Source organism: Eschscholzia californica, unplaced genomic scaffold, assembly GCF_041429995.1.
Source record: "Eschscholzia californica isolate CP2 unplaced genomic scaffold, dmEscCali1.0.p SCAF_6, whole genome shotgun sequence".
NCBI classification, from domain to species: domain Eukaryota; kingdom Viridiplantae; phylum Streptophyta; class Magnoliopsida; order Ranunculales; family Papaveraceae; genus Eschscholzia; species Eschscholzia californica.
Genome location: NW_028238483.1, coordinates 44,053,720 through 44,080,538, shown reverse-complemented (window position 1 = coordinate 44,080,538; position 26,819 = coordinate 44,053,720). Strand labels below are relative to the sequence as shown.

The window sequence follows — 26,819 nt, the reverse complement described above, 5'->3', positions numbered from 1 at the left end:
ACAAAGTCAAGGGACGCGCTGGAGGCACAATAACACTGTCAAGAGCTGCCTTTTAAATTGCCTACTAGTAAAATCGAGGATAATTGGTACGAAGTTTTACTTTTAGTGAAGGCTTCACAAACCATCACACACTCTAATCGGTGAATTGTTTTGTGGGTGAAGTTGACTAACCTACGAAAGTGTGATTTCAATGCCAACATCTTTGTCCGGAAAATGCCGTTGCACCCCGTTGGTCTGTATCTAGATTTATCAATGGATCACTATTTTCTTTCCATTTGCAATCACAACAAACTATCTCACAAAAATGCAGTTGTCAGTAGATATATCCTACAAACCACATGACTAGCCAGACTTTCTAAACACATGACTAGCCAGTTGCCAGAGTGGCTAACCATCATGGTTCAATGTAAAAAAAAAAACCTAAATCGGACTACAAAGAAAACACTGCACGTGCTACAAATTTGCTTTTCTCTGGAAATCTCCTCCGATTCTTCACCGATTCATTTTTGAGTTTAAAACAGTAACCAGGAGGAGTCTCCCCAAAGTAGTCTCATTTTCTCTCTGTTCTACTTTCTCTCTCTAGATTTTGATGGGGTCTTCTCTTGCCGATTGGCCTTCTTTCAATCCTCACAACTTCAGCCAACTTCGAACTACTTCTACTCCTCCAAATCCTTCGGTGAATTCTTCTCTTCAACTCTATTTTCAATTCTCAAATTGCTCTTGTTTATACTTGTCAATTTTTAAGATTTCATTTTTTTTATCCATCTACCCATGTTCAAATTTCATTTTTTCATTTCAAATTATGCTAAATTATCTAACAATTGGGATAAGAAAGAGCTAAAATATGAAGAAAAAAAATACTGAAATTTCAAAGTCTTAGCTTTGAAATCTTGTTCATGCATGACTGCTATTGTATGTTCTTTTCATTTTTAGGTTTTTTTTTATCTTCTTTGCTGAATTAGAGTTTTGAATTGGTGGGTTTTTGGTAAAAGCTTGGTTTTTAGTAATTTAAGCAAAGTGGGTTGAACTTTTTTTCACATAATTTTGAGTAGTTTGTGAATTGCATGTAGATGAATCTAAGTTGTTCATACTAGGGTTAACTTGAACCCACCTAAGCTTAGATGGGTATTTGACTTTGACCGCAGTTGGGCATTTTATGGGAGAGAGAGCTTGTTTTTTCAGAAAATTTAGAACAATTATTTGGCTAGTATTGAGTCTGAATACTTCATAGTTGATTTGGAAGATTGTATCTTTCAGAGTCTCTGGAGGATCAATTGACGCGTGTAGTTCTTGAAATTGTTGATGCATTTCTATGAATTTATGTTCCCCCTTTGTCAACAGATTTAGGAGTGATTGTCTTGTCGGACGCTTTTTAAGGTGTTACTGCAGTAGGTCATTAGATCTTTGTTTTTTTCGTTCATGCTGATACACGTGGACCATAGCTTCCGTTCATTTCTATTATTGATAGATTTAGCAGCTTTCTACTTGTTGACGGAATCCATCAAGCCAAAATTACGTCCCTTTTTGAATGCAGATTAAGTTTGATTGTTGTTTAGTAGCTTTGCTCTTTGAGCAATAATAGAAATTTTTTCGTATGATGACGTAATAAGAGTGACATTGATTGCACGATGAAGATTGTTGAAGTCGTTCTTAGTAGAATATTGAAGGATTTAGTTGATGGGTTATGCGTAATATTCTGTGCTTTGGAAGAGTCTTATTGCAAGGTTATTACTGGTTCATTATGGAGAGAGATTAATATATGTTGTCAAACATTGGATCGATTGATCAAGTGCTACACCGAACATTCGCAAGGAACCATGTTCTATAATCAAGTTTTATAGACTAAAATTGTGTTATGACTTTGTGAAAAAATTAGTGTTTGTAGCATATTGTGTTTGGGTCTTCCCTAAATTGTTGGTCTAGAAAAGTTCCTCTGAGGTAGATTTAATTATGCATTTTAGGAGATTCTGAAACTGATGTATACCGACGGCATATTAGGGTGTCCGGTGTTTCTTAATGCTCTTTATTGTTTGAATTATTCTTGAACTTTATTTCTTTAGGTTCATTGATATGGACAGACTTACACTTGCCTTTAATTTCCATCTCTTAAGTTTAAAACGACATACTGAAAATGCTCGCCACATGATATACTAAAACTGTATATCTATCACGCTAATACATAAGGCATTTTCTATTCAATATCAACCATTATTAAGCTCGCCGTAATCAGTTCCTTTAACTTGACGTCAATATTTGCCTTGTTCCAGAAAGCAACTCCCGCTACTAACCAGCTTACTCATAACCGTACCGCGCCTCCACCAGATCAAGGTAATAGCTATTCTTCTCTTGTAATTCTATTTTCAGCAGTTTATGAGGAACTATGATCTAGTTTGTTAGTTTAGAATCTATATTTTGTTGCTAGTTAATTGGTAAAATATATCCAACAATTACTTAGTTAATTATGCTTGTTTAAATGGTTCCGAGTATGGCATTCTTAATTTGCTGCTTACTTTAAAGACATATCAAATATATATTATCACAGTTGTACACTTCACCAAACCTTATCAGATTCTTCCATTTTCCTTAATTAGAAGAAACAAATCAGAATTTAGCATGATTTGGGAAAGAAAGGAAACCAGGAAGGTCCAAATTGATGAGGAAGACGTTCTAAACTAACTCAACAGGTTGCCATAAAAAAGTACTTGAGGAAGCCTTATGAGAACTGTCATCTCATAATACTCTCCGTTTTCTTACTTTATCGGAGCGCACTTGAAACGCCTTTTTTATGTCATCAGTAAAACGAAGAATGGAAACTGACGGGTGAAAACGCAAACTTGATAGATTGCACCAGGATTTCCGAACTTTCAAGTGACTGGCTCATATATGGGTGAAATATAGTTTTTTGTTTTCTAAATATATAGTAATTTCTTTCTTTTCTCTTCTGAAGGTTTTGAAATTTTTTGCAACTTCCTGATTAGTTTTTACTTGGAAGTAATGTCGACCTACACATTTTTCTGTTTAAGCAGTGATAACAACAGAATCTCCCAACATTCTCTTGAGGCAGTTCTATCAACGCCCTGAGGAGAAGGTCCGAATTTCTTTCTTTCTTTCTAATCTACATGTATTTACACAAACATATCTGTATTTTATTCAACATTATTGATATTTGTAAATGGGACTCAACCGAGTGTGTAGGGACTTAATACTCAATAGGTTAATAACATTTTACCCAACGATTATGTTTACTGGTTCAGACCTCATAGAGCCATACAAACGGGAAATGATAATTAAACTCAGAAAACGGTTACTTAGAGTTTGAATTAATCATGTAGCACTTCTTCCTTGCTACAGATTCAACATCAACTTTGTCTCACCGAATCTCAATGAACTTGAAGTAGCACAAAATACATCTCCGTCTTCGAGCTTTTTAACACCGTTTTTTTTTTCTTTACAGCTGAGACAGAAGAGAGCTGCGTCTGAAGCCTTGGCTCCTGAGCATGGAACCAAGCATCCAAGGGGCACTTTTGGATATACTACAAGTGGGGTGTAGCTTCCATTTTCTCTTGTTTATGGGGGGTTTGCCCGTGTTCTTCTCATTATCTTTAACTTTGCTCATTGAGTTTGCAAAGTTCAATTAGGCATTTAGAAAGCCATATTGGGTATAAACTTGAATAAAATACTAGTGAATGTGGGGCAGATAGTATAAAATCCCTTTTTCAGTGAATTCTGTTTCTTTTACTCTCTTCTGCTGAAATGATCTTATTCTTATGTTTAGGCGAAAGAGTGTGTTAACACAATGTAGCCTTGCTCAACCTGAAAAAGGGAATTCTATAGGTTCCACACAATCAAAATCAAATTCGACTCTGGGTGTTTATCAGCAGCTCAGTCACCATTTCATCAAGAAGGTGTACATGCTCCATCCGAAGTAACAGATTTCAACACCTCTTGATGGAGGTCAAGATAACCACCATATTAGTGGCTCATAAACAGCAGAGATGCTAACTTTATCGTTCACGAATCACAGAGCAAGTCATTTGGCCCTTTTCTTATAGGTTGAAGTTGTATCATCAACACCACAATTACAAAGCAAATCCCTTCTTTAATAAAAAGCAAAAAAGAAGGATGTGGTAGACTCCATCACTCTAACAAGAATACCTATGAACGTAAGGATTACTTGTTTTGGAGACCACAATTCCAAATACTAATAATATCCATCTACCGGCCATTTTTCTTCTTCCTTTTCTTTTTGTGTGTAAAGGACTTTCAATATTGGCTTTACCCATCTTTCCCTCCACCGTTCTTCCCGCCAAATCAACCAATAAATTACAGTATTTCTCTCTCTCTCTCTCCCCTCTTCTTTAAACCCTAATGTCTCACTTCCATCTACTCGACCACTTCTACTTCTGATTGATTGAGTTCATTTTGTTGTGGTTGATGCAATTTTGGGTGCATTAGGGCTTCCAGATATTGGACAAATGGAAGGCTGTGAGTCTTTTTCTTTTTTTGACTTCTTAATCATTTCAAGTTTTCAGTTGCTTTCATGGGTTATGTGATTCCAAATTAATCTAGGGTTGGTGAATTTGGGGTTACTACTGGTCAGAGTTCTTCTTTGCTATGTATATACTACATGATTTAAGAATTAAAGCAATTACTAATAATGTTTGCTTGAAAATGCATTTAATTTCCAAATTCATAGATTATATAAACATGGGTTGAGCTTCTTGTTTTATTTTTTAGTATTAGAACAGGTCTATGAACTTTTTCATTCCTTTTAAGTACTAATGAGAGTTAAAAAAGCACCAGTTCTGGACACTGACATACACATATTTCGGTTCTTGGTTACTACGTCGTCCATTGTTCTAACTTCCGTTTTTTCTCTAACTTATGAATCAACTGTCATTACATTACAAATAAACGATGGAATATTACTTGTAAAACGTCTGTCTGTCTGCCCATTAGATGATATATTTAGAGTTACATTTGATGGTCCTAACTAGAAGGTGTGCAACTTCACACAAGACATACGTACAAAATCTCACATATAGCTACTGAAGTGATTAGAGTATCAGACTGTACTACATGAGTATTTGAGACGGCAGAATGGGCTATCCGTGTTCATAGATATTTTCCTTTGATCAAGAACTGAAAAGAATGAACCTAGAAATGTAGGCAAAGAACATCGGTGATCTTATCTTCTTTGTTTTCTCTTTCAACGTGTTTGCTTTGTCATGTCTGTAAGGAATTTGATTTGAGCATTTTGTGATTAAATGGGAAGACATAGTTTAGATCTGACAATCGTTTTCCAGTGGAGTTCGTTTTGTATCAGCATGTTTTCCTAGCCTCATCTATTAATATTGTTGAAGAGAAGCAACAACAACGTATAAGTTCATCTCTCTCTCTCTAATGCATGAAGCTAATGCATGAAGCTGGCTGTGAGATTGGAAATTTAGATGCAACCTTGATATTGCAAAGATCAAAAGTGAGTCCACACAAGGAACCCATCAGAGCCAACTTAGCTGAGCTACTAGGAGCTGAAATTTCTGCTGCCAATCTTAAAGTGAAAACTCATGAGAAAGTTGACAGCCTCGGGCAAAAACCAAAGTATTGCAGCTCATACAGTAGTTCTTCTGATGAAAAATGAGAGAAAGAACGATGGGGGTTCCTTCCTCCGAAGCTCCATAACAAACTAGTAAGAATTATAATTGTATGCCGATGCTGCTAGCGTTTTTCTCCTACAATGCGAAAAAAATTGTGACTTGATCCTGCCATTCTTGGCCTGTAATATCTGATGTTGACCTTGTATGAGACACATTTGTTGATATAGACAATCTTTTGTTTCGTCTTCTCTTAAAAACACTTGTTGAACAATTTGCAAAGCTAAAAATAGTTAATGACATATATGGTTTCTGAGTAATTGTTGACTGACTTTGTAGTCGAAATTTACAAGTCTTTAGTTTTCAGACTTAGGGGTTATCATTTTGTCTTTTTGAGATGCGACTGTTTATCCTCTAGAACAGAAGACCATTATACCAACCCACCAAGAAATCCCATTTGAGACTTGGTCATGCTAAGTGAGTCCAAGGAAAAACAAGCACCTTAGAAATATTGAAAAAGTTGACCAAGTGTACTATTTTTTTATTTTTTTTTTGTTGAAAAGGAGTTGACCAAGTAAGTATATGGTGATAGCCTTCTTTTTTTCTCATCTTCTATCTTTGATTTCCCAAAACACAATTTTGGTTTCTCAAAACACTTTTAGCTAATCTACTTTTTACTGATTACATAGGTTCTCATGAAAATGTTGATTTATTTTTAATGACACAAAACATCATTAAATACTTGAGACCCAATTATTTTATTTGTTATTTAATATAATAATGACACTAGCTTGTGTATATCTTGACTAATTTGTGATGTACTGATGTGACAATTACATTTTTTTTTCATTGTCGGGTAATTGCCAAAGGGGAATTCACAACTACCAAAAACACATACACTTATTAGTTTTTTCTTCTGCTACGAGATCATAACAGTAAAAATAACTTGATTAACAAAATTATTAAGAATATATTGAAGACCAAACCAACTAAATTATATGGATTTGTAAATGGCATGGTGCAAGGATATTTTCGGAAAATATTACGAGTAAATCTCAAGTAAAAACCACCTTCTTCTTGTTATATACGAGCTTTGATTTTCCAATTACCAACTTTCATTTCTCAAAACACCTTTAGCTAACTAATCTACTTTTTAATGATTACATTGGTGCTCATGTAAGTGGAAACAAAACATCATTCAATAGTTGAGACCAAATTATTTTATTTATTACTTTAACATTATAATGACACTTGTTTGTGTACATCTTGACTAATTTGCAATCAGACAATTACATTTAGACAGTTGAGTAATGTGAGGACAAGTCAAATTAGCCAATTGTGAAAACAATTAGGCCAATCCAACTACTTTTCTAGATTAAATAATTTTTATATCATGTACTTGAGGTACAAAATAAGATCAAGTTAATATTTCTAACAAGTAGTACTACAATAGTTTAGTCGTTCTTTATGACCAAAATTTAACATCAAAATGGTTTTCAAGTTGAAGTGATTACTCTTGAGTCTTGATCAATAAGTTTTAATGGTGTCAACTTAGATTAGTAATTAGTCATTATCAGATTAATAGTGACACCCTATAGCTAGGTAGTTTCTCAAATTAAATTTATTAACAACAACTTTATTTAATTTAACCCGACCTTAAAAAATTCAAAAGTAGTACCTTATGATGTTGGTTTGTTTATAACTATTCCTAGCATCTATTTTTCTAGGGTCCAAAAGGGATTACAGACCTAGTCTTCTCCAAAAATAATAATAATAATAATTGAGGAATTAGTTAGGAAGAAATTTTATAATATTACTAAAATTCGGGAAAAGAAGTCTCTATAATCATCTTTAACGATAATCATTGCTTATAAAACTTATAAAAGTTTAAAATATTGATAATTTAGTTCGAAAATATATCTAATGTTACATATCTAGGGACTCAAAATCTATAACACAACGAACAAACTACAACTAAACTCAATAACCAAGAAAAAACATAATACTCTGTAATAAAATTCACTTAATCAATATATATGATTAAATAGAATTCATACATTATAATTTTTTATTTCACTCCTCCATATTTACACCATTAAAGAAAACCCCCAACAATCAAAAAAATCATAAAAGAAAGACCCCATGAACTCCAACCCAAGATTTGAATCAATCAAACAAGAAATTTGGGTTCAATCATCTTGTTCTTCCAATTTCAATAATTCAAGAGATAACACAAGAATTAGGGTTATCTTCAACACTTTGAAGATAATAATAGGGTGGATGAGGATTATAAAATTTACAAGCATTAAGACATGGATCTTTCTTTTTATCATCCTCTTTCTTTTTATCATCTTCTTTAGCTGGTCCAACTGAGATTATGTCTGTATGAAAAAACTTTCTTAATTTTCCCACAACACAAACTGGATCAACTTCACCAATTACTGTTAGTTTTTGCTCTTTCATGTCCATGGATATTGAATTGACTCCTACAAAACCAAACAGAATTTTCAAAAGCAAAAAAATTACCCAAGTTGTTAAAACCTTTTTAAAGATTTGGGTTGTGATAAGAAGTGAAAAAAAAAAATCAAGAAAAAAGATGAAAAGTACCTGCAAGACTAGAAACTGCTTTCATGGCTTTCTGTTTGGCTTTGTCATCATGTAAATCCAATTTCACCACAAGTTTCTGTCACAAAAAACACAAATAATTACTTTATGGGTTGATTACTTAAATTAAGAAGAATTCACAACTAATTCAATCATCAAAAAAGGAGATTCATAAAAGATAAAAGTTTTCTTCTTTTGTTTGTTTTGAAAAGTTTGGGCAAAAAACTTTTTAAGTTTAAGAAAGGAAAAGTGGAAAAGGATTGATTAAACCATAAAGGTTTTTATGTTTCATAAAGAGAAAGATGAAACAGAAAGAAACTTTTATGAACAATTAAGTTTAATAATCATAATCATTGAAGATTGAGAAATTTTGATTTAAGAAAGAAACCCATATCATGAAATCAAGTTTAAAGAAGAAGAAAAAAAACAAACTCTATTCATGTAATTAAAGTAAGAATTGAACAAATTAAGACAAATATGTAGATGAAAGTATGATTTAAATGACCTTATAGGAAATACCCATGACTAAAAAGAGAAGTTTGTTATAAGAAACATAATCCAATATTGAAAATATGAACTAGAGAGAAAGACTTCCAACCTTCATTTTTCTTTTGAATTTTGTGAATTAAAACCGACCAGAGTTTGAGTTAAGTACTACTACTAATGAGAGAGGAGCAAAAAAATTTAGAGGGAGAAGAAGAAGCTTAGGGTGTTTGGTGAGAATTGAGTGTTTAAGTAGAAGTATATGGAAGAGAAGTCAAGTCAATAGAAATATAAGTGGAAAAAGGCCAAAACCAGAAAAAATAGAGTGTCAGACGTTTCAAAGAAGGAACCTCTAAATACAAAAAAAAAAATAGATCTAACCATATAGTTTATGGTAATTTAAATTAGCGGACAACAGGGGGATGTAGCTCAGATGGTAGAGCGCTCGCTTAGCATGCGAGAGGTACGGGGATCGATACCCCGCATCTCCATTTTTAAAACACTATAACCAACCAGTTTTTTTCATTTCTTTACTTCTGCTGTAAAAGCTCAGGCGACCAAGAGAGATGATGAAGAACACAGACATTTTCAATGATCAACCTTCCTCCGATCCATGATTAGAGATACTGCAAGAGGTCCTTTGGGTCAAGTACTGATATTTCTCGTTTGCTAACTAGATATAATATACAGTAACAGCTAACTCATCTCATTCACTTAGAGTTCGCAGTATGTTAGACATTTTTATAATCAACCTTCCTTCGATTTGAGCTAATGCATGACATCCTTCCTCCCAAGTACTGATGTTTCTCGTCTGTCAACCAGGTATTCGCCAACCCATCTCATTCGTTTAGAGTACGCAGTCTCTAAGTAAACAAGATGCACCGACCCAATTTCAACTAGACATGTTACCTAACTTGGAGTGAACTCAAGGAGTTCAGACTAGAACAGCTTTGGGCTACCTGATTTATTGGAGGAACAAGCAGTTCCTCACTGGCTCACTGCTCAACCACCCACTAGAACCGCTTCCTTCCTCGAATAAAAAACAATCAGGGGTTAACAGTCTGATATTTCTCAATTCTAACCTAACTAGTTCGCGAAACTAGTTTTACTAACCCTATACTATTCTATAGTAACTCCAACAACGTAGGAATTCACCACTTAACCTAGTAGAGAACTTGCCTTATTTTCATCAAGTGATGATAGCTGCAGAAGGAAAACCGAAACAAGTGACTTCGTGAGGTTATCCGACTGAACCCACGTTTTGTTCATGATGATGCTATCGCTAGCTACCTCATTCATCGTTCGGTTCCAATCTGCAGCCGAAGTTCACATATTTTTTGTTCTTCCTGAGCCTAGTTACAGTATTTGAAAATACAGAAAGAGGAACTCAAAATCTCAACAAGATACCAAATTTAAACCAAATTCATATAATACACCAACCCAAGACAGATGATCTCTCGACATGGAAATGAACCAAATCGTCCGTTAAAAACCCCGTTGTTCAAGGAGTATACCCAAACAGAAATCAAGTATTTTTCATGATCATCGTCTACTTATCTATCTGTACCTGAAACCACCCATGTCAACTTCATGACCATAAGACCCTGGACCAACAGGACGCATCTGTTTAGCATTTGCTCTCAGTTCCATCTCAAACAACGCTCCCAGTGCTTCCGGGTGATTGCTACCACCAACACCAGGACCTAAAAATGCAAAACATATCATAATCAAAACCGAAATCAATGCAGCAGTAGAAGACTCGTGATTTCTTACAAACAGATGAACTAACTGACACTTCGGTCAGACAGCAAAAGATTTCCAACATAAACATGCATGGTCCAAGGTTTTATTTATACATAATTTTTTTGAAACTTTGAATGAATATATTAAAATTTATACATAATTTATACGTAATTTACATCTAATAAATATGAAAGGAACCGTGAGATAATTAGCATATCCAGAACGTAATACCTGGCAGTGGCACACCTTGCCCACCATTGCTTAGTTGTCGATGTAGATGAAATCCTTGCATTGGGTCTGCCTCAGGAATACGTCCAGCCATGTGATGAATAGGATGAGGTGGCATAGGTGGACCCCTTGGATGTCCCTGCAGTAGGTGATGGGGTACAAAATGGCCAGGCCCAGGCATATGCTGCAACATATGATTCTGGGCAGGAGGATCGAATCTTGTTGGCCCACTAAGGGCGTGTTGAAGAGAAGGATGGTGAAAAGCATTTGATGGAAATTGATGATGAGGTGGTTCGTGATGGATATTTCTCTGAGGGCCCATAATCTGTTGATTTATATGAGCATAATGGGGATCTAATGGCTGCCCCAGAGATCTCCCGTGGTTCATCTGGAAGTGAGAAAATGGTGGAGAAGATGACTGACCCCATTGATTATGATATGGAACCTCAGGTTCCAAGTGATTGTATGGCCCACCAAGAAAAGGTGGACCGGCGTGACCCAAACCCATTGACCTTTCGTCTTTAAGGGTGGCGTTCAAAGCTGCTAGCTTATCAACAATATCGAGTGGCACGGTTGAGGAAGATACTGTCTCGGGCATAGCTGCATTTCCGATATTCATAAACATGGGGTTTGGGGGGTTTATGGCATTACCCGGTGTAATCAAGCTCTCCTCTTGCGGCAGTTGAATTTCCGCTGCCCTGTTAACACTGCTTCCGAAACCACCAAAAGCACTGGGATTGAACCCGCCTTCATTACGATGAACATCAAAGCCTAACATACGATTCTGGGGCATATTAGAGGTCTGCTGCAACAGGTTTGATTTCGAACTATCATCTTCAAGAGTGGTCTTCTCAGATCCATATTCACTGATATCAGGAGGTCGAAAACCACCATCGGCCACTTGAAATGGAAATTCATGAGGCCCTGAAAATTCAGTTCTGCCAGTACCACCAATTGGGCCTCTCTGCACCGAAACTGGAGCTTGAACTGACTGGAGCTCCTTCATAAATGATGATCCAAAAAATGTTTCTAGGGTCAGAGTCTTTTCAGAGTTCTGAACTTCGGGACTTGCCTGACTCGAGTTCATTGCAGTACTAATAGGACCCCCCTCATAAACATGGACATTTTCCGAGGACTGCACATCTAGATTGGGAGATAACCCTGAATCCTTCCCACCAATACCCTTCTGCAACAAAGAAAGAATATGTTGGGTTGCAAGATTGTTGACCTCCGGCTTTGGCTGGTCAAGTTTTGGGTCCATAACTCCCCAGGTTTGGACGGGATTTGGAGGGTATAAACTATTATCACTAATTTCGGATAGAATGGACTGTTCTAGATCCTCGCATGTAAGTACTCGTGGAGTAGCATTGTGATTATTTGAGTGCAACTGTGACTCATGGATTTCAACTGTTGTAGAAGATATAAACCTGTCCACCGGTTCATCTTTCTTAAAAGCAAATGTCGGTTGAACGACTTGTGAGATTCTCTCGTCAGATACCTCCGATAACTGGGGTGTACCTTTTTCAGCAGTTACAATCAATGAAAGCAAGTCTTTAGGTTGCTCGGAAGAGAAGTCCTCTAGTGGTTTCCTTTCTGCAGAAATATCGAAGTAGAATTATAGCTTTACTTTATAGTTAATGATGTTTGGTACTATTGGTAATAAAAAAAATGTTAAATGCATAGCATCATTGCAGATAGGATACCTTCACCAAACCAGAGGCTGAATTTGGAGGATTCGTAGGGCATTTGACCCTCTGGTTCAACTGCTTTGACATCATTATTCTGTAGAGCACGTGGAAGTCAGTGAAGTCAGTCTCTTACAAAAGGAGTTTTAACAGTTACTACCCTTACTGCTTACTTGTCTAGACCTCTACCCTGTTTTGCATTTGAAATTTGGAACCCACGGCCCTCTGATTTTCTAGAAAGAAGGATTAAATTTTCAATCCAAACTGCTCATAAATTATATATATATATATATATATATATATATATATATATATATATATATTATACATATATACCAATATAAAACGAAGTCAAGTTACTGAATAATTTCATTTAGTTACTTGGACGAAAAATACGAGCAGTAGATATAGAAAGACTTATTGATCTTTGACTGCGAATCTAGGAATAAGAAAAATTTATCAACTCGTACGAAGAAATCCTGTTAAAAGGGTATAAAAAAGGAGCCAATACTTACAGCGATAACACCAAATAATTTGTCAAGAATCGATGTTGAACGCTCTTGATCAGTTTTGCCCGTAACATCATATCCTGGCACTTTCTCATCATCAAAACCAGTGATGACTGCATCCTGTTGAGCTCCACATACATCCAATAGGTTAGACGATGAATGGACAGAACTAACAAAATTTTCAGAAACTTTTACATCTGAAGGTCGATTCGTCTGTTCTTTAGTGTCAGTAGAGGAAACGATGGATTTAGCTGGATATTTATCACCCCGGGTATCAGAAATTCCGTTGATTTTATTTCTAATTTGAGTACTTCCAACCTGCAGGAATAGTTTATTATTCAACAAAAGCAGACTCCGGAAAATGCAAATATTCCTAGCAAAGTGCAGATAGGATATAAATAAGAAAATGCATATACGAATTAATGTATAAGATGTATTGCTATATGATATCTATCATCAGATTTACAAGAATATTTTAATCCAACTAAATTAGGTTTCCACTCCGTTGCTTAACTCCATTTTCTGTACTGTGTATTGTGCACCGATGACCTCATACGAGTTACAACCAGATTTTGATAATAAATTTAACACAGTAGGGCTTCTTCATAAGAGAAAGAAACAACATGATAAACTTTTAAGCTGCTGTGTCAGAAAATTAAAAGGATAAACACTTCTAGGCTATCGATTGTGAATTATAAATTAAAACTCCACCTCCCATGAGTGACCTGTTATGCACATGATATTTCCAGCAGAATGCAAAAGCATACCTCTGATGTTGGATGAAGAAGCAAAGATTTTGATATAAGATTCTTCTCCAGTATTGAGGTTTTAAAACCTGGAGGCACGAGTGGTCGCGACGCAGGTGTTTGTGTAGAAATAGCAGAGTCATCCTGTGAATCTGGTGGTGCTACATCCTCTTGACCACCATTTTCGTTACCTAACTTGCTGTCAGAATCCTTCAATAGGGCAGCAATATCTGGGTCATAATTTTCACTATGCTTATCTGGCAACTGCTGCTTCTTCTCTTGATATGTTTTTTGACTTTCCTTTCTAAACAACTCAAAGGAAGCTAAGTAACAAACAGAAACCCATGTTATACTTGTGCGCAAATTTATTGTCAATTCTTTCTAGAAGAACTTAGACACGTAACACGAAAGGCAATTCTTAGTGAACTAAAACGCTGAGAAATACCTCTTCTTTTTCTTTCCTCTTCTTCTCTATCCTGATTGGAACATTCAGATGAACCAAATGTTTCATCATTAATCGAGTCAGAAATCTCTCGCCGTGCAAGAGGACCTGCCTGAAAACATGCCATAAAATGTTATTAAGGTTTCTAGGAACTCAAGCATGCATCTTACAGCATTACTAAGCCTTCTTATGTACTGAACATCATGAGCATGAGTGGTCCTCTTTTGAGCAATAACAAAGTTAACAAGGCTCGTAAACCATGTAACTGGGACCTACGTACAAACAAACCTTATATGGCCGCGGTGGATGATACGGTTCATTGCTTTTGTTTAACTGATATTGACCATCTCCTCGACCTTTTGGGGCTGAAGACCCTGTGGTATATCCTCCAGAAGGTCTTGGAAAAGCACCACTGCCCAAAAGCCCATCATGCTCAGGATTCTGCCAAGGGCGTCGAGGTTGATTGCCAACACGTTTTCCAGAATCTGTATGAAAATTGAAACATTAAATAGCTTTTGAGTTCCAGAGAAAATGGCATGCATCAGAAACTTGAACTCATAAACTAGGGCGTTAAAAATACATAATCTAAAGACAACACAAATGCACTGCAGAAGAGCAATTTCGTGTATGGCGGTATGACCAGCTATCGAGGACAACCCTCACAAAGCAGCAACAGAGCCAGCCATCTCCGCAGACAAAACATGAGCTGGTCAACAGCTAAATATTAACAAATTTTCATCGCTAAGAAAATAAGGCATTTGAGGATCACAATTAAGGCTTCTGGATAGCGAGGGTACCTTAAACACCATGCACCTTATTCAGCAACATTAAAAGTTAAGGCTTGCAATTCAAGTTACTGAGGCTTTGAAATAGGTAATCGTGTATATGTATACATGCCTTTTGTCAATATTTTCCTTTCATACACGTGTATGCAAATACAGGCAGGTGCTGATTAATTTTCTATCAGCTACTAAAGTCCTCAATGACCGCACTCATGCGTAAAACCCAGATTTGAGATGGGACACAGAAAACGCACAAGTACCAAGCATGTACTACGCTTTCAAGGTCTGTGGTCCACGCATAGAAAATACAAAGGCCCATACCAACTGTAGACAATGATAAGGTACGAGAGAGTACTATAGCACAGGGATATCATTGGAGTGGGAAAAGAGTTGGGCCAGATATATATCATCTCTAGACTCTACATCAGCTTGGGATGCACTTCAGCCACGGCGATGGCCCTTCTGTGAGGAGTTTTTTTGTGGTTTAGTTAGTCTCCTCCATTAACCACAACTTTCCAACTCAAGTCACCCACTAACCCTGCATGCCGACCGTGAACAACCAATCCTTCTACTGTACTGGTATATAATAAATCTCATTTCAAAGTTATCGATATGATGCTAGCAATATGTAAACAAGTTTAATTATTATGTCATAAAAAATACCACTTGTGATGTGATATGACGGATCTATCAAGCATCATGAACCTTTCAGAACATAACAAAATTCTCTATAATGAACAAACATACACCAAATACTCAACAAGATCTGAAACAAAATTTTAAACTAACTCTCTTAATGGGTTCATAATAGTGAAGGGGGAAAAAAGCATTTACCTAAATCTTTATCTCTGTTTGAGTCCCCATCTTTATCATTTGACCCAGAAGAACGAGTATCCCATCTTCCATGGTTTCCTCGAGAAAAGTTACTTGACTCAACTCTAGTGGGCGGAGATGATCCAAACTCACCTCGTCGGTAACTTTGTGATGAAAAATTACCAGGAGTTCTAGGCCACTCGGTTGCACTATTGGAAGCTTCTCCAAAGTCACTGTTTCGTAATAAAATTTAGATAACGAAGCATTCCATGATATTATTTGATAACATAGATAGAAGCAGTGTGTGTGAAGAAGCACTATCATACCCTAGAACAGCAGGATCAAATCCTTCCGGTAATTTTTTGCAGACATCCAACTCGCTGAGAGATAAGAGAAAGTCTCTTGTATATGAAATCCTAGGTTTTCTGAATACCATAAAGGAAACAAGTTACTAATAGAGGGAAAAACAAGTGAATAAATCTATCATAAAAGGAGATATGGCAGAAGTAGTTTACTTTGGAGCCTCGTCCATCGATTGAACTTTCTTTACTAAGCACTGATCTTCATTTTCCACACTCATCGTGTAATTCGAAGCAAGAAAATACTAGCAGGTAACGTTTCTTAGCAAAATCAAACAGTTCAGATGACTTCCCAAAACAAGATCACAGAAACCCACTTTCAACAACCAGCATCTAAGAAGCTAACAATCGAAGTAGGCAAAAATCTCTTCCCCAAGAAAGTTAAAACCAGTTTTTCTTACTCAATAAACTAGGGTTTCAAATCAATCATCCAATTTCAAGATACTTTCATACAATTATCTAGCTCATTATAATCAATGTAGTTCGAATAGATAAATCAGCTAATGAAAATGAAAAAAAAAAGAGTCTGGAACCCTAAAGCAGAATTCAGATAGGCAGCTGAAAACCCTAACCAGATTGACTTGAAACTATTGAATAGAGATGAAATCAAGCTTCAGATACAGATTAAAACAAAGATATTCTCATCTCACTTATTATCTAATCATCCATCTTGATGAGGTAAATCCTAAGCAAAAATAGAGCAGTTACGTATTAAAAAGATGCTTAATTATCAAATCAACAAACTCAAATAAGCATCGGATCAAACAATTTCTAGGGTTGTATGTTCTCTTTGAAGAACCCTATAACTAGGGCAAACTTTGTGAACCTCTTCAAAATGAAAGTAATGAGGAAATCAATATTGAATCATCGGAGATTGTTATGAAGAAAACAAGTTCGGATTTCTTCTGAAACTCTTCAATTCTTCTTCCGATCGGGTAGAGAGAGAGAGAGATAAAGTTTAGAGAGAGAAAATGTAAAGAAAAGCGGAGAGAGAAACAATAATAATAATAATACAGATAGAAATTAGTATTCTTAATTGGTTTCTGTAAAAGTAGATTTTCTTCCGAGTTGTCAAACCAAACACTCCCCTGAGAATGGTTGTTCTCTTTTAATGAGGAATTAGCTCATGTAAGTTTTATTTAGTATAGCTCTTGTTTTTAGAAATGGTAAGATTTGAATTTTAGTTCGTATAGTAAAAAAGATATGGAGTATATGTGATCATTCAACTAGCAAATTAGCAGCTTGTATATGATAGACCAATTTGTAACATGTATTGACGAAAAGAGAAGAAATTGTATTCAAGTTCAATTAGAGATATAATATCTAAGAAAATTGAAATCTAAGAAAAACTGCAAGGAGAATGTAATCGCTAGGGTTGCTTATGCCTCACACATTTTCATCATGGTTTAGTCTTCTCTCTAATGTAATTTTATTTTACAAATGACTTTTTTTTAGAACACGTGATAAAATATAAATTACTTTATAACAGAAAAACACTAAAATCAATACGACCAAATCAAGAAAAAAAAAATCAGTACTACTAGATCAACAGAAAGAAAAAAAGATCAATATGACCAACAAAGAAGTTGAAATATAAATGGAACAATAAAACAATTCAAATCGGATATGCATATTAAACGAATGGACCTAGTTATTTATCCACAGTTTAGTATGCTACTTCTATAAATTTACAATGTTCAATTCATTTTGTTACCCTTCTTTGTGTGTTTCTTAATGTGATCCCAAATAGCACTCCAATTTATTGTTCACTATAATAGGGCTAAAATAACAATTCGCCACTGTATTCTTCTTAAAAGAGAAAGACTTGTATATTTAGAAAAATTCAATAACTACAAAACCGAACTATAAATCACAAATAAACATCATCTAACGTTTTATAAACATAAACGAGTAAAACGAAAAGGACAACGTGACGTCACAAAATCAACAATGCATAAATGAAAAGGTTAACAACCTGACACCCCTTTGCGTAAATGAAATCTAACTAGGACCCGTCTAAATTTCCTTATCATGTTAATTGAACTTGTGACCTCCGAATTTTTACAATAAATTTATTACCAATTGGGCTAGCTGTTGTTGGTTGATGAAGAGTTGAATGTCTGTCATTGTTGTTAACATTTGGTACAAACATCCCCAAGCAAGACTTCTTCATTACCTGGCAGTCAAGACTCGGGTGAGAGTGTCTATTGCTACCTTCAAGCTCAAGGAAGGTCAACCGTTAGGGATTCCTGTTACATTCAGAGGCAATGTGAGGTCTTCTTTCTCCTCATTTCTAATAAGTATTATCTTCCTTATCCTATATATATTTGACCAAACTTTGAACTAGAAAATAGAGGATACTCAAAACTCACAAATGCTTTTTATCTTAGAACGTATTCAAGATTTCATTGCTCATAAAGTACGTATTTAAGTATCGTTGCATTTGCTTTTCTGATAGTTCGCTTAGTGTTTATATAGACAGAGTTTTAAGTATGCGTACTTAAATGCTCTCATGTTGTGTCCGTGTTCTTTTAGAAGATTGAAAATAGTAGTATAACGAATAGTTCCAAAATTCCTGGCCCCTAGCTAGCCATCCAACTGTGTTGATTTAGCTAACCGAAGCTCCTAATTTTGATCATTTGATACGTCCACGGTCTTGTTATATCTTGGACTGCTTGCCATATGGAACCAACTAAGCTACAGCTTTGGGTTCTTATTGTTGCTGATAGAAAAAAAACGACATTGTTTTCTTCCTATGTTTGCTTATTGTTCCCCCTTTAAGATGCCTTACGCTTTCATATGATTTCCATATATGTCTTTACACTTGAGAGAGTAGGGTTTGAATATTACCTAATTTAACTAGAAAATGTCTGATTTCCATGGGTGGTTAGGTGAAGTTTCTAATCACTTGAAAGGTCAGTGTTTTGGGGAAATCAACAAAGCTTCCGGGGCAATAAGTTTTGGGTGGAAACAAACTTTTTTTGTTTCCTCCAAACATCACTTTTTTAATTTTTTATTTTTCTTCTTCTCCTCTACCTCAACTAAAACTCCGGCAATCTCTACCGGGTTCTGCCATTAACGTCGGCGACCCTCTCTCTCTTCATCCCTTTCTCCCTCTCTCTATCTTCATCCCTTTCTCCCTCTCTCTATCTTCATCCCTTTCTTCTACCGGGTTCCGGCAACTTCTGCCATTAACGTCGGCGACCCTTTCTCTCTTCATCCCTTTCCCCCTCTCTCTCTTCATCCCTTTCTCCCTCTCTCTATCTTCATCCCTTTCTCCCTCTCTCTATCTTCATCCCTTGATCCCCTTTATAATATGCTATCAAGTAACTAAAAGCTTCACTGAAGTATGTCCAAGCAAATGTTTTCATGGAGATCTACATTAGGATGAAAGCATAGAGTTTCGAATTTCACATTCAGAGATTTGAAAGGGTGATCATTAGGGAACTGAAGAGAGAGCTTGTATTCTGTTTCTTCACACGGTTTCTTTGCTTCCACGGATGGTTCCTTTCCAACATAAAATGTTATCTCCATCTGGGAAAGCAGAAATTCCTGGATCTCCACTCATCTGTGATTACCCATAATAAATATTGTTAATTGAGAGAATAAATATCTAATTTTTATCAATAAATGAAACCAAACCCTAATCCAAATATGTTTGCTTGCCATAAGAGATATCAGTTCAGATTGTAACCTGTTTATCAATGAACAAGAAAAACTACATTAGGAACTTTCATCACTATTTGACCTAAAGAAAAAAAAAACCTAATTGAACAATAAAATTCATTTCAGTGGAAACCCTCATATTATCTAAACAGTCTTTTATTGTTTCTAGATAGAAATCCAAAATTAGAAAAGGTGGCCAATATATGAACAACTAAATTTCTTAGACGGACAACTGAATTAGGTGGAAGTAAATTTTGTTGGAGGCCACTAAATCTAAGGATCTAAACTGAAATATCCAACCTTGTTATTTGTTCTTTATGATCATCATCTTTTTCGATTACAAACGACCACCATTTTATCCGGCAAGACCACCACTAAATCTAGCAAAGGTCATTTTCTCCGACCATTACACGTGTTGAGATTCTTCAATCTTCATCACCCCCTTCTCATGTTGTTTCTAATGTTCTTTTTTTTTACATTACAGTAAACCTTTTTGGGGGAGTTCCAGTCATGGGAAAGTATATGATTTTCAGGTAAAAGTGACCCTTTATACATTGTGGAAACAGAAGATCACAATTGCATTCCTATGCAATCCAATTAATTGTGAGAAGAAGAAGAACAGATAGTACTAAACTTTTCATTTTGAAGTTTGATTAAAGGTTTATAGTCAAAGAAGGGGATGAATCTTTTCTTCGACTGGAGTCTCTGAAGCCCACACTGGATTAGAATGACTAATTCATAGAATAAAATCATTGTAGAAGATATTGGATTGAAGAATCCGATCTTCCAGACCTTTGGATAGAATCAAGAATCAAAATTTGAGATTCACCATGAGAGTTGGATTATGTACAATCCAACAAACCCTAACAACATAAGCAACAACATGTTGAAACCCACTCCATTGCTGAAGCAATTTGCGGGAATCATGGTCAAACAAACCCTCAATAGGTGAAACCAGGTAGTGGTGGTGGCAGCGGCTGAAAATAGGATGAAGATGGTGTGATGAAGATTAGGAAGAAAAAGAGAAATGAGTATTTAGTTTTAGATCCTTCCATTTGATGGTCTCAAACTTAGTTTACTTACCCCCCAAAATGTGTTTGTCCACCTAAAAAAATTGGTTGTCCATATATTGGTGGCCTTAGAAAAACCCCTAAAACAACCAATTGAAGAATCAAAACTCAATTCAAGACAAAACCCTAATAAAATTCATTTAAGTGGAAACCATCAAATTATCCAATCAATATTTTATTCTTTCTAGAGAGAGAGAGAGAGGAAGGGATGAAGATAGAGAGGGAGAAAGGGATGAAGAGAGATGATGAAGTCGCCGACGACTTCTGAGGAGCGTTTGGTTTGCATTTTTTTTATTTTGCACCGTCTTCCCCGAAAATTTTACTGCTTTCCCCGAAGCGCTGGCCACTTGAAACTTATCGTCATTATTTGATTGGATTGTCTGTTGAATATTTCAGTTGATATACTCATAATTTGATCGACTCGTCAACTTAGGTCTTCCGAGGACAAGGGATTTCCAAGGCCCAAACCCTAATAGTTTTGACGGACAAGGAAATTACAACATCCTGTTAAGTTTGTGATCATCCAACTCAAAACCAATTGGGAATGAATGGAGAGGACCTAGACATTATATTCTTGGTTGTTAGATCTCCCTTCTCCCATGTGGGGCTATTCTCACACATCGGTAAGCTTGAACAGGGCGTGTTTCCACAAGTAAGGTATGATGCTCTCGGTAAGCCACGAGGAGTGGGTGTTTGTATAACTACAACAAGCTATAACCGATAGAGGAGCACAAAAGCTACTTGCTCTCATGGGTATGCGATTCATAGAAGGTGGAGGCGTGGAGGTCCTACTGTCTTGATTCGTAAGAAGAAGAAGGCTCGTAATTTCGGTAATAAGTCTAGAGGACGCCGATTAAAATGTCACACACACACACTCTCTCTCTCTCTCTCACTGTCAAAATGTTCCTGCAATCTTATGTCTTTATTGTCGAGTTTCAAATTATTGACTAGATGTATGAAGAAATGTTTCCATGGGTTTGAATTAAAAATGGTGAAATGAATCTTGTTGAATGTGGGTTCATGTTTTCTGTACAAATATATACATCAATCCATGCCACGTCCAAAAAGGTAGTGCTTGCCCATTTGTGGCCTACGACTTTAAACCGGCCACTCTAGTAGATTGCCCGATCATAGACGGGTAGGTCCATATCTAAACAAACAAGTAACCCTATCAATTTCTTATAATAAGGATTTTGATCTTCGATTTCGAATCACATTAAGTAAATAGATTCATGACAAACTAAAACAATATGATAAAAGAAACTAAAATTTCAATTCCTTACCATTTCTTGATCATTCAAATACACAAAATTTGATTGCTAAACTAAATTGAAATTTTCGAAACGAAATATTAGATTTTTCTTAAGTTTCATAATTGGATCAAAACAGAACAAAATTAAAGTTTCGGATATTCGATCTATTAAAAACTAGAAGAAGAAGATTTACCATTTGATTCTAAAAGTTCAAGAAAAACAGACCTGCTCTTAACGATTCGATGAAATACTTCTCTAACTTGTTGTTGTAAAGGAATCAAACCTTCTTCCATTTTTGTGCAAATCTCTGCCAATTCACTAACTTGTTCTTCAACCATCTTTGCTTGTTCTTCTTCAACAGGAAATTGAATCGAATCTGTTAATTCGATAATAGCTTGACTACATTTCTCTAACTTGACAATCTCATCTAACAATCCGACCGACCCTTTTTTCTCTTTCTTCTTCCATTCATCTGTAATTCGATCTTGTAATCCGACGATGGGTTTTGTCCATGAAAATTGTCTTGGCATTTGAAAATGGTTACCTAATCCTGTTCTATCTTGACATGGAATTGCAGTAACAAGAGTCCACATAACAAATACCATCACAGTACTCATTATATAAACGGGTAATGCTAATCCGTTTGAATCTCCACCACGAGGAACAACTAAATTCATCGACATTGCTTGAATTTGTTTCGAAGCTGACCAATTCTTCGATACGCCCCACGAAAACGACCTAAAATTCCCCCAATTTTGATGATCTTTATTTACAACAACAACAGAAGAAGAAAGAAGAGTACTTTTTCTACCAAATGACCTAGCTCTTTCTGTTGTTTTCGAAGAACTACCATCTTTATCATCGGTCATCGTCGAAGCAAGAAGAGAAATTAATGCTTTTTTTGATCTTTTAAGTTGACCTTCACTAACAAGACTCTGTTTATGAAGACCTGAAACAACAATTAAGGCTGACTTTTGCCAATTAAGAATAGAGTCAATACTATTAGTAATCGCATTACAAATATCTAATGCTTTTGAAGCTCGATCGAATAATTCGGGGATTAATCGATCTAATGGTGGTTTACTAATATGAGATGGATCACGACCTAATATTAAAACAGCTTTGAATTCAGCTTCACAACATAAAAAAACATCAAGAAGATTACGAATCCAACCAATTGAGAGAAAATTATCAGACCCATTTCCGATTCCGTTATCAGTTGGAATAGAAGACGTCTCCAAAGAAGCTGACGATGAAAGTTGTAAGAAACGATCGAAAGTGTGTTTCTGGAAAAGTTCAAGATCTTCTTGATCTTGATGATCTAAATGAGAATCCATGAAATTGATTTGGGTTTTACGGAAACTGAGGATGGATCGAGTTAAAGAGGGGAAATGAATTGAAGAAGAAGAAGAAGGAGAAAATAGGTGGGACTTTGTTGTTGTAGGCATAGTTTTCTAGAGAGAGAGAGAAAGAGGGAAAGGATGGTTATTTTTAGAGAGAGAGACAGAGAGAAAGAAAGAAACGGTTGAGGTTGTTTGGTAGTTATGTCATATGTGCCTGTTTGGACAAGAAGACCGTTTCTTCTTCCCGGACTGATTTGTGTTTCCAGAAATACCCTTGTACTTTGTTATACTTACTACATTAGTAATACAAATATTTTTTAAGAAATCGACTACAACCTACACTAGTCATTACAAGACATTGATACATTATCAAGATGTCATAAGAACTTGAATAGGTAAAAAGAAGCGACAAGAGAGAGCCATCTCTAATTGATAAGAAGTGTTAATCGATCGGATTTTCGGGACCAACCACAACCGAAAAGTGATCTGGCTGCACCATATCCGTCATACAGTTTTTCTCTCCTTACAACCTCACCAAATGGGTCGGGCTCTTTCGGTTTGTGGTCGGATCCAAAATCAAGTCGTTTAGCATTTTTGGTGATTTGTTGGTGTAGATAGATTTTTATGATATACAATACTAAATAAAACTGTTTTATTGTAACATGTGAAAATACAGAATAAATTTGGTAGTTATGTCATATGTGCCAGTTTGGACAAGAAGACACTCCAATATACATTAGTTATTACTCCACAAGATATTGATACATCGTCAAGATCTTATAAGAACTTGAATTGGTAAAAAGAAGTGACAAGAAAAAGCCATCTTTAATTGATATAAGAAGTGATAAACGTTCGGATTTTGGAGACCGACCACATACAAAAAAGTGATATGGTTGGACCCTACCTGTCAAAAAAGAGCATTGGGGTTTTCTGGTTTCAGAGAATGGTGAAGAAGAAAAAGTAATTGCTTTCCTAGAGCAAGAAGATGAAAATAAAAAGATAATTCATTTAAATCATATTTGTTTCATGAACTTTAAAGGGAGTTTTCCAATTGATCGTACATATAACATGGTATTTGAAGAGTATAATATACTTTAGAAGATTTTCTCTTTTCCAATGAACTTACTATTGATAAACACGGTAATAAGAGTTGGGTTAAAAACCTTAATGATCGTAAAGATGGATATAAAATATGGCATCGTCTATGTCACCGTTCAATTATTTTGTTAAAGTTAATATCCAATATTTTTAGAAGATTTTCATCTCTATGTAACAATGGTTATCATCATGGTGGGATTCAGTCATCCAATATTTGCATTCTGGAATATTTTGATGATAAAGAGAATATTTTATAGGCTAAGTTTATTAGAGTTAAGAAGAGGGGTTTGAACCAGGAGGTATTTTTCTTATGTTTTTGTTTTCTTTAAATTAATTATATTTTGATTTGAAACCACTAAAAAAAAAGAGTTTATTGCCGACGCCTTCTCCCGACGGGTTTTCTAGAACCGTCGGAAGAAGGTCTACTGTCGACGGGTTTTACAAACTGTCGGCCATAGTTGAGCACTGCCGACGGTTTTACGTATAAACCGTCGGCATAGGTGAAACCCCGTTACCTTCCGCATTTCCCTTAACTGATCGGTTTGCCGACGGTTTTATAAACCGTCGATAGAAAGTAGTTGCCGATGGTTTTTTGTTCTCGGTCGGCGAAGAATTGCGGAAGATTAAATTTTTGGGGAAAATTTCGCGCCCAGCGAAAGAACCTTTCCCTCCATGGACAATAACTTTTGGGGAAAATTAAAACAAACCCTAGCTGCTCTCCAACTTTTTTTTCTTCTCTTTCTTTCTTTGTGGTTTTTCCTGCTCTTTCGTTCTCAACAGTTTTATTCTTCTTCTTCTTCCATTAGGATCTTGAGACACTTCAATCTATCATCTATCTTTAACACTTCCTCACTTCGATTTCGAAATCAAGCACCATGTAAGTTCCCCCCTCTCTCTCTTTGAATTTTTCTTTGTTTATCTTCTATCGTTTAATTTCTGCTCGATTTCTCAACTATAATGGTCGATTTCTCGTCTTTGAAGGTTTAGTTCTGGTCTTTAATGGTCGATTGTAGTGGTATAGATACTTGGTGATCCAACTTATTTAATCTCTGTGAATTTTTCTTTGTTTAACTTAAGATCTTTTAGTTTCTGGTCTCTAGAACACTGTGTCATAATCCTATGTGTCCTCCAGACACTGCTGTGACGGAATGGCAACATACTGTTTTATCACCGGACAAGACAAAACTGGTACGTCTAATTATATTTCGATTTCAGTTTTAACGACATATTCCCTACCCATTTCAGAATATATTATATTCAATTTCTTTGTTCTTATTTTCTCAGGTGTTTGAGACTGTTCAACAAGCACATGATGTTCCGTTCGGATCTTACTTTGAGGAAATGAACGAGTTCTTGATTGGTCTACTCGAGTTTTTATCATCAATGGCATAGCGAAAGGTTCCTTTTCTTACCCATCCTTGTTATCGACTTAACTGCTTTTATTGAACTTCTGCTACACATAATTCACTTTTATCTACTACTACCGTATCTCACTCAAACTTTTACTGATTTTCGTTGCATCCTTCAATATTTGGTCTGCTTTCTTAGGCTTTTGTTTAAAAATGGGTCTCTTTTTGTAGGTATCGAGTATTTGCATGGAAACAAAGTGAAGAAGCCATCTCTTGTTCACCAAAATATATCAGCAGAGAAGGTTCTTATCGATAAAAAATTTAACCCAGTTTTATCGGATTCGGGCTTGCACAAACTCTTGGCCGATGACATTGTCTTCTCGACTCTCAAGGCTAGTGCTGCCATGGGTTACTTAGCACCGGAATACACTACCACGGGCCGTTTCACAGAGAAAAGTGATGTCTATGCTTTTGGTATGATCATCTTCCAAATCCTCTCTGGTAAGCGAAAAATCACTCAATTAAGCTGAATCTTTAAAATTCGAAGACTTCATGGACTCAAACTTAGATGGACAGTTCTCGGAAGCAGAAGCTGGAAATCTAGTCAAAATCGCTTTAGTTTGCACTCATGAATCTCCAAACCAGAAACCAACCATTGAAACTGTGATTCAAGAACTTAACATCTCTGCTTGTTAACTATATCTTGATATTCATAGCCTGGTAAAAAGAATCACCATCACATGATCACAAATATTAAATCTTTTCGAGAGGTCATTCCTCCACTGTAATCTCTCAAATTTATGCACATTTGCTCAAATTCTTGTTTCAGGTCCATTGTAGGTGGTCTTTAGAAACTATCAATGAAGCCTCTTCCAATCTAGAAATAAAAGCGGGTAAGTTACATTTTTTAGCTTGAAAGAGTTTGGCATTTCACATGCTTTGCTTGTGTTAGCACTCCATCATTTGGATAACCGTACTTCTATGTTCCATTTTTTTCTCTTTAGTCCTATTTGACATGGTAAGAGTACGTGTATAAGGTGTCTGATATAATG

General features: G+C 35.8%; 4 protein-coding genes, 1 long non-coding RNA gene and 1 other non-coding gene across 7 annotated transcripts; 3 read left to right on the top strand and 3 right to left on the bottom strand.

Moving 5' to 3' along the window:
• The first annotated feature begins 473 nt into the window (after nucleotides 1-473).
• Nucleotides 474-3,726, top strand: LOC147535434 (DET1 complexing ubiquitin ligase). Its single transcript, XM_086649518.1, has 4 exons — nucleotides 474-676; nucleotides 2,268-2,328; nucleotides 3,027-3,088; nucleotides 3,455-3,726. The coding sequence occupies exons 1-4, from the start codon at nucleotides 590-592 to the stop codon at nucleotides 3,548-3,550; spliced, it is 306 nt and encodes a 101-aa protein (XP_086505644.1). The 5' UTR covers nucleotides 474-589; the 3' UTR covers nucleotides 3,551-3,726.
• Nucleotides 3,727-7,602: 3,876 nt separating this feature from the next.
• Nucleotides 7,603-8,945, bottom strand: LOC147535433 (heavy metal-associated isoprenylated plant protein 39-like). Its single transcript, XM_086649517.1, has 3 exons — nucleotides 8,797-8,945; nucleotides 8,202-8,277; nucleotides 7,603-8,080 (listed from the first exon to the last, which is right to left on the bottom strand). The coding sequence occupies exons 1-3, from the start codon at nucleotides 8,800-8,802 to the stop codon at nucleotides 7,815-7,817; spliced, it is 348 nt and encodes a 115-aa protein (XP_086505643.1). The 5' UTR covers nucleotides 8,803-8,945; the 3' UTR covers nucleotides 7,603-7,814.
• A 154-nt stretch (nucleotides 8,946-9,099) lies between these two features.
• Nucleotides 9,100-9,172, top strand: TRNAA-AGC (transfer RNA alanine (anticodon AGC)). The gene has a single exon. It is a non-coding gene; the product is annotated as a tRNA-Ala (tRNA).
• A 904-nt stretch (nucleotides 9,173-10,076) lies between these two features.
• Nucleotides 10,077-17,387, bottom strand: LOC147535431 (chorismate synthase). Of its 2 annotated transcripts, XM_086649516.1 has the most exons (11): nucleotides 16,145-17,103; nucleotides 15,956-16,054; nucleotides 15,651-15,862; nucleotides 14,323-14,519; nucleotides 14,038-14,146; nucleotides 13,614-13,915; nucleotides 13,042-13,164; nucleotides 12,853-12,966; nucleotides 12,356-12,434; nucleotides 10,656-12,245; nucleotides 10,077-10,384 (listed from the first exon to the last, which is right to left on the bottom strand). In XM_086649516.1, exons 1-11 carry the CDS (start codon nucleotides 16,207-16,209, stop codon nucleotides 10,239-10,241), a joined length of 3,036 nt encoding a protein of 1,011 aa, XP_086505642.1. In that variant the 5' UTR covers nucleotides 16,210-17,103; the 3' UTR covers nucleotides 10,077-10,238. The 2 variants fall into 2 exon arrangements, with proteins under 2 accessions (XP_086505642.1, XP_086505641.1); XM_086649515.1 differs by having other exon boundaries at nucleotides 12,853-13,164; nucleotides 16,145-17,387.
• Nucleotides 17,388-21,978: 4,591 nt separating this feature from the next.
• LOC147535430 (protein ROH1A) lies at nucleotides 21,979-23,475 on the bottom strand. Its single transcript, XM_086651074.1, has one exon. The coding sequence runs from the start codon at nucleotides 23,423-23,425 to the stop codon at nucleotides 22,145-22,147; it is 1,281 nt and encodes a 426-aa protein (XP_086507200.1). The 5' UTR covers nucleotides 23,426-23,475; the 3' UTR covers nucleotides 21,979-22,144.
• Nucleotides 23,476-25,505: 2,030 nt separating this feature from the next.
• LOC147535429 (uncharacterized) lies at nucleotides 25,506-26,480 on the top strand. Its single transcript, XR_015227792.1, has 3 exons — nucleotides 25,506-25,606; nucleotides 25,703-25,816; nucleotides 25,999-26,480. It is a non-coding gene; the product is annotated as an uncharacterized LOC147535429 (long non-coding RNA).
• The last annotated feature ends 339 nt before the right edge of the window (nucleotides 26,481-26,819 follow it).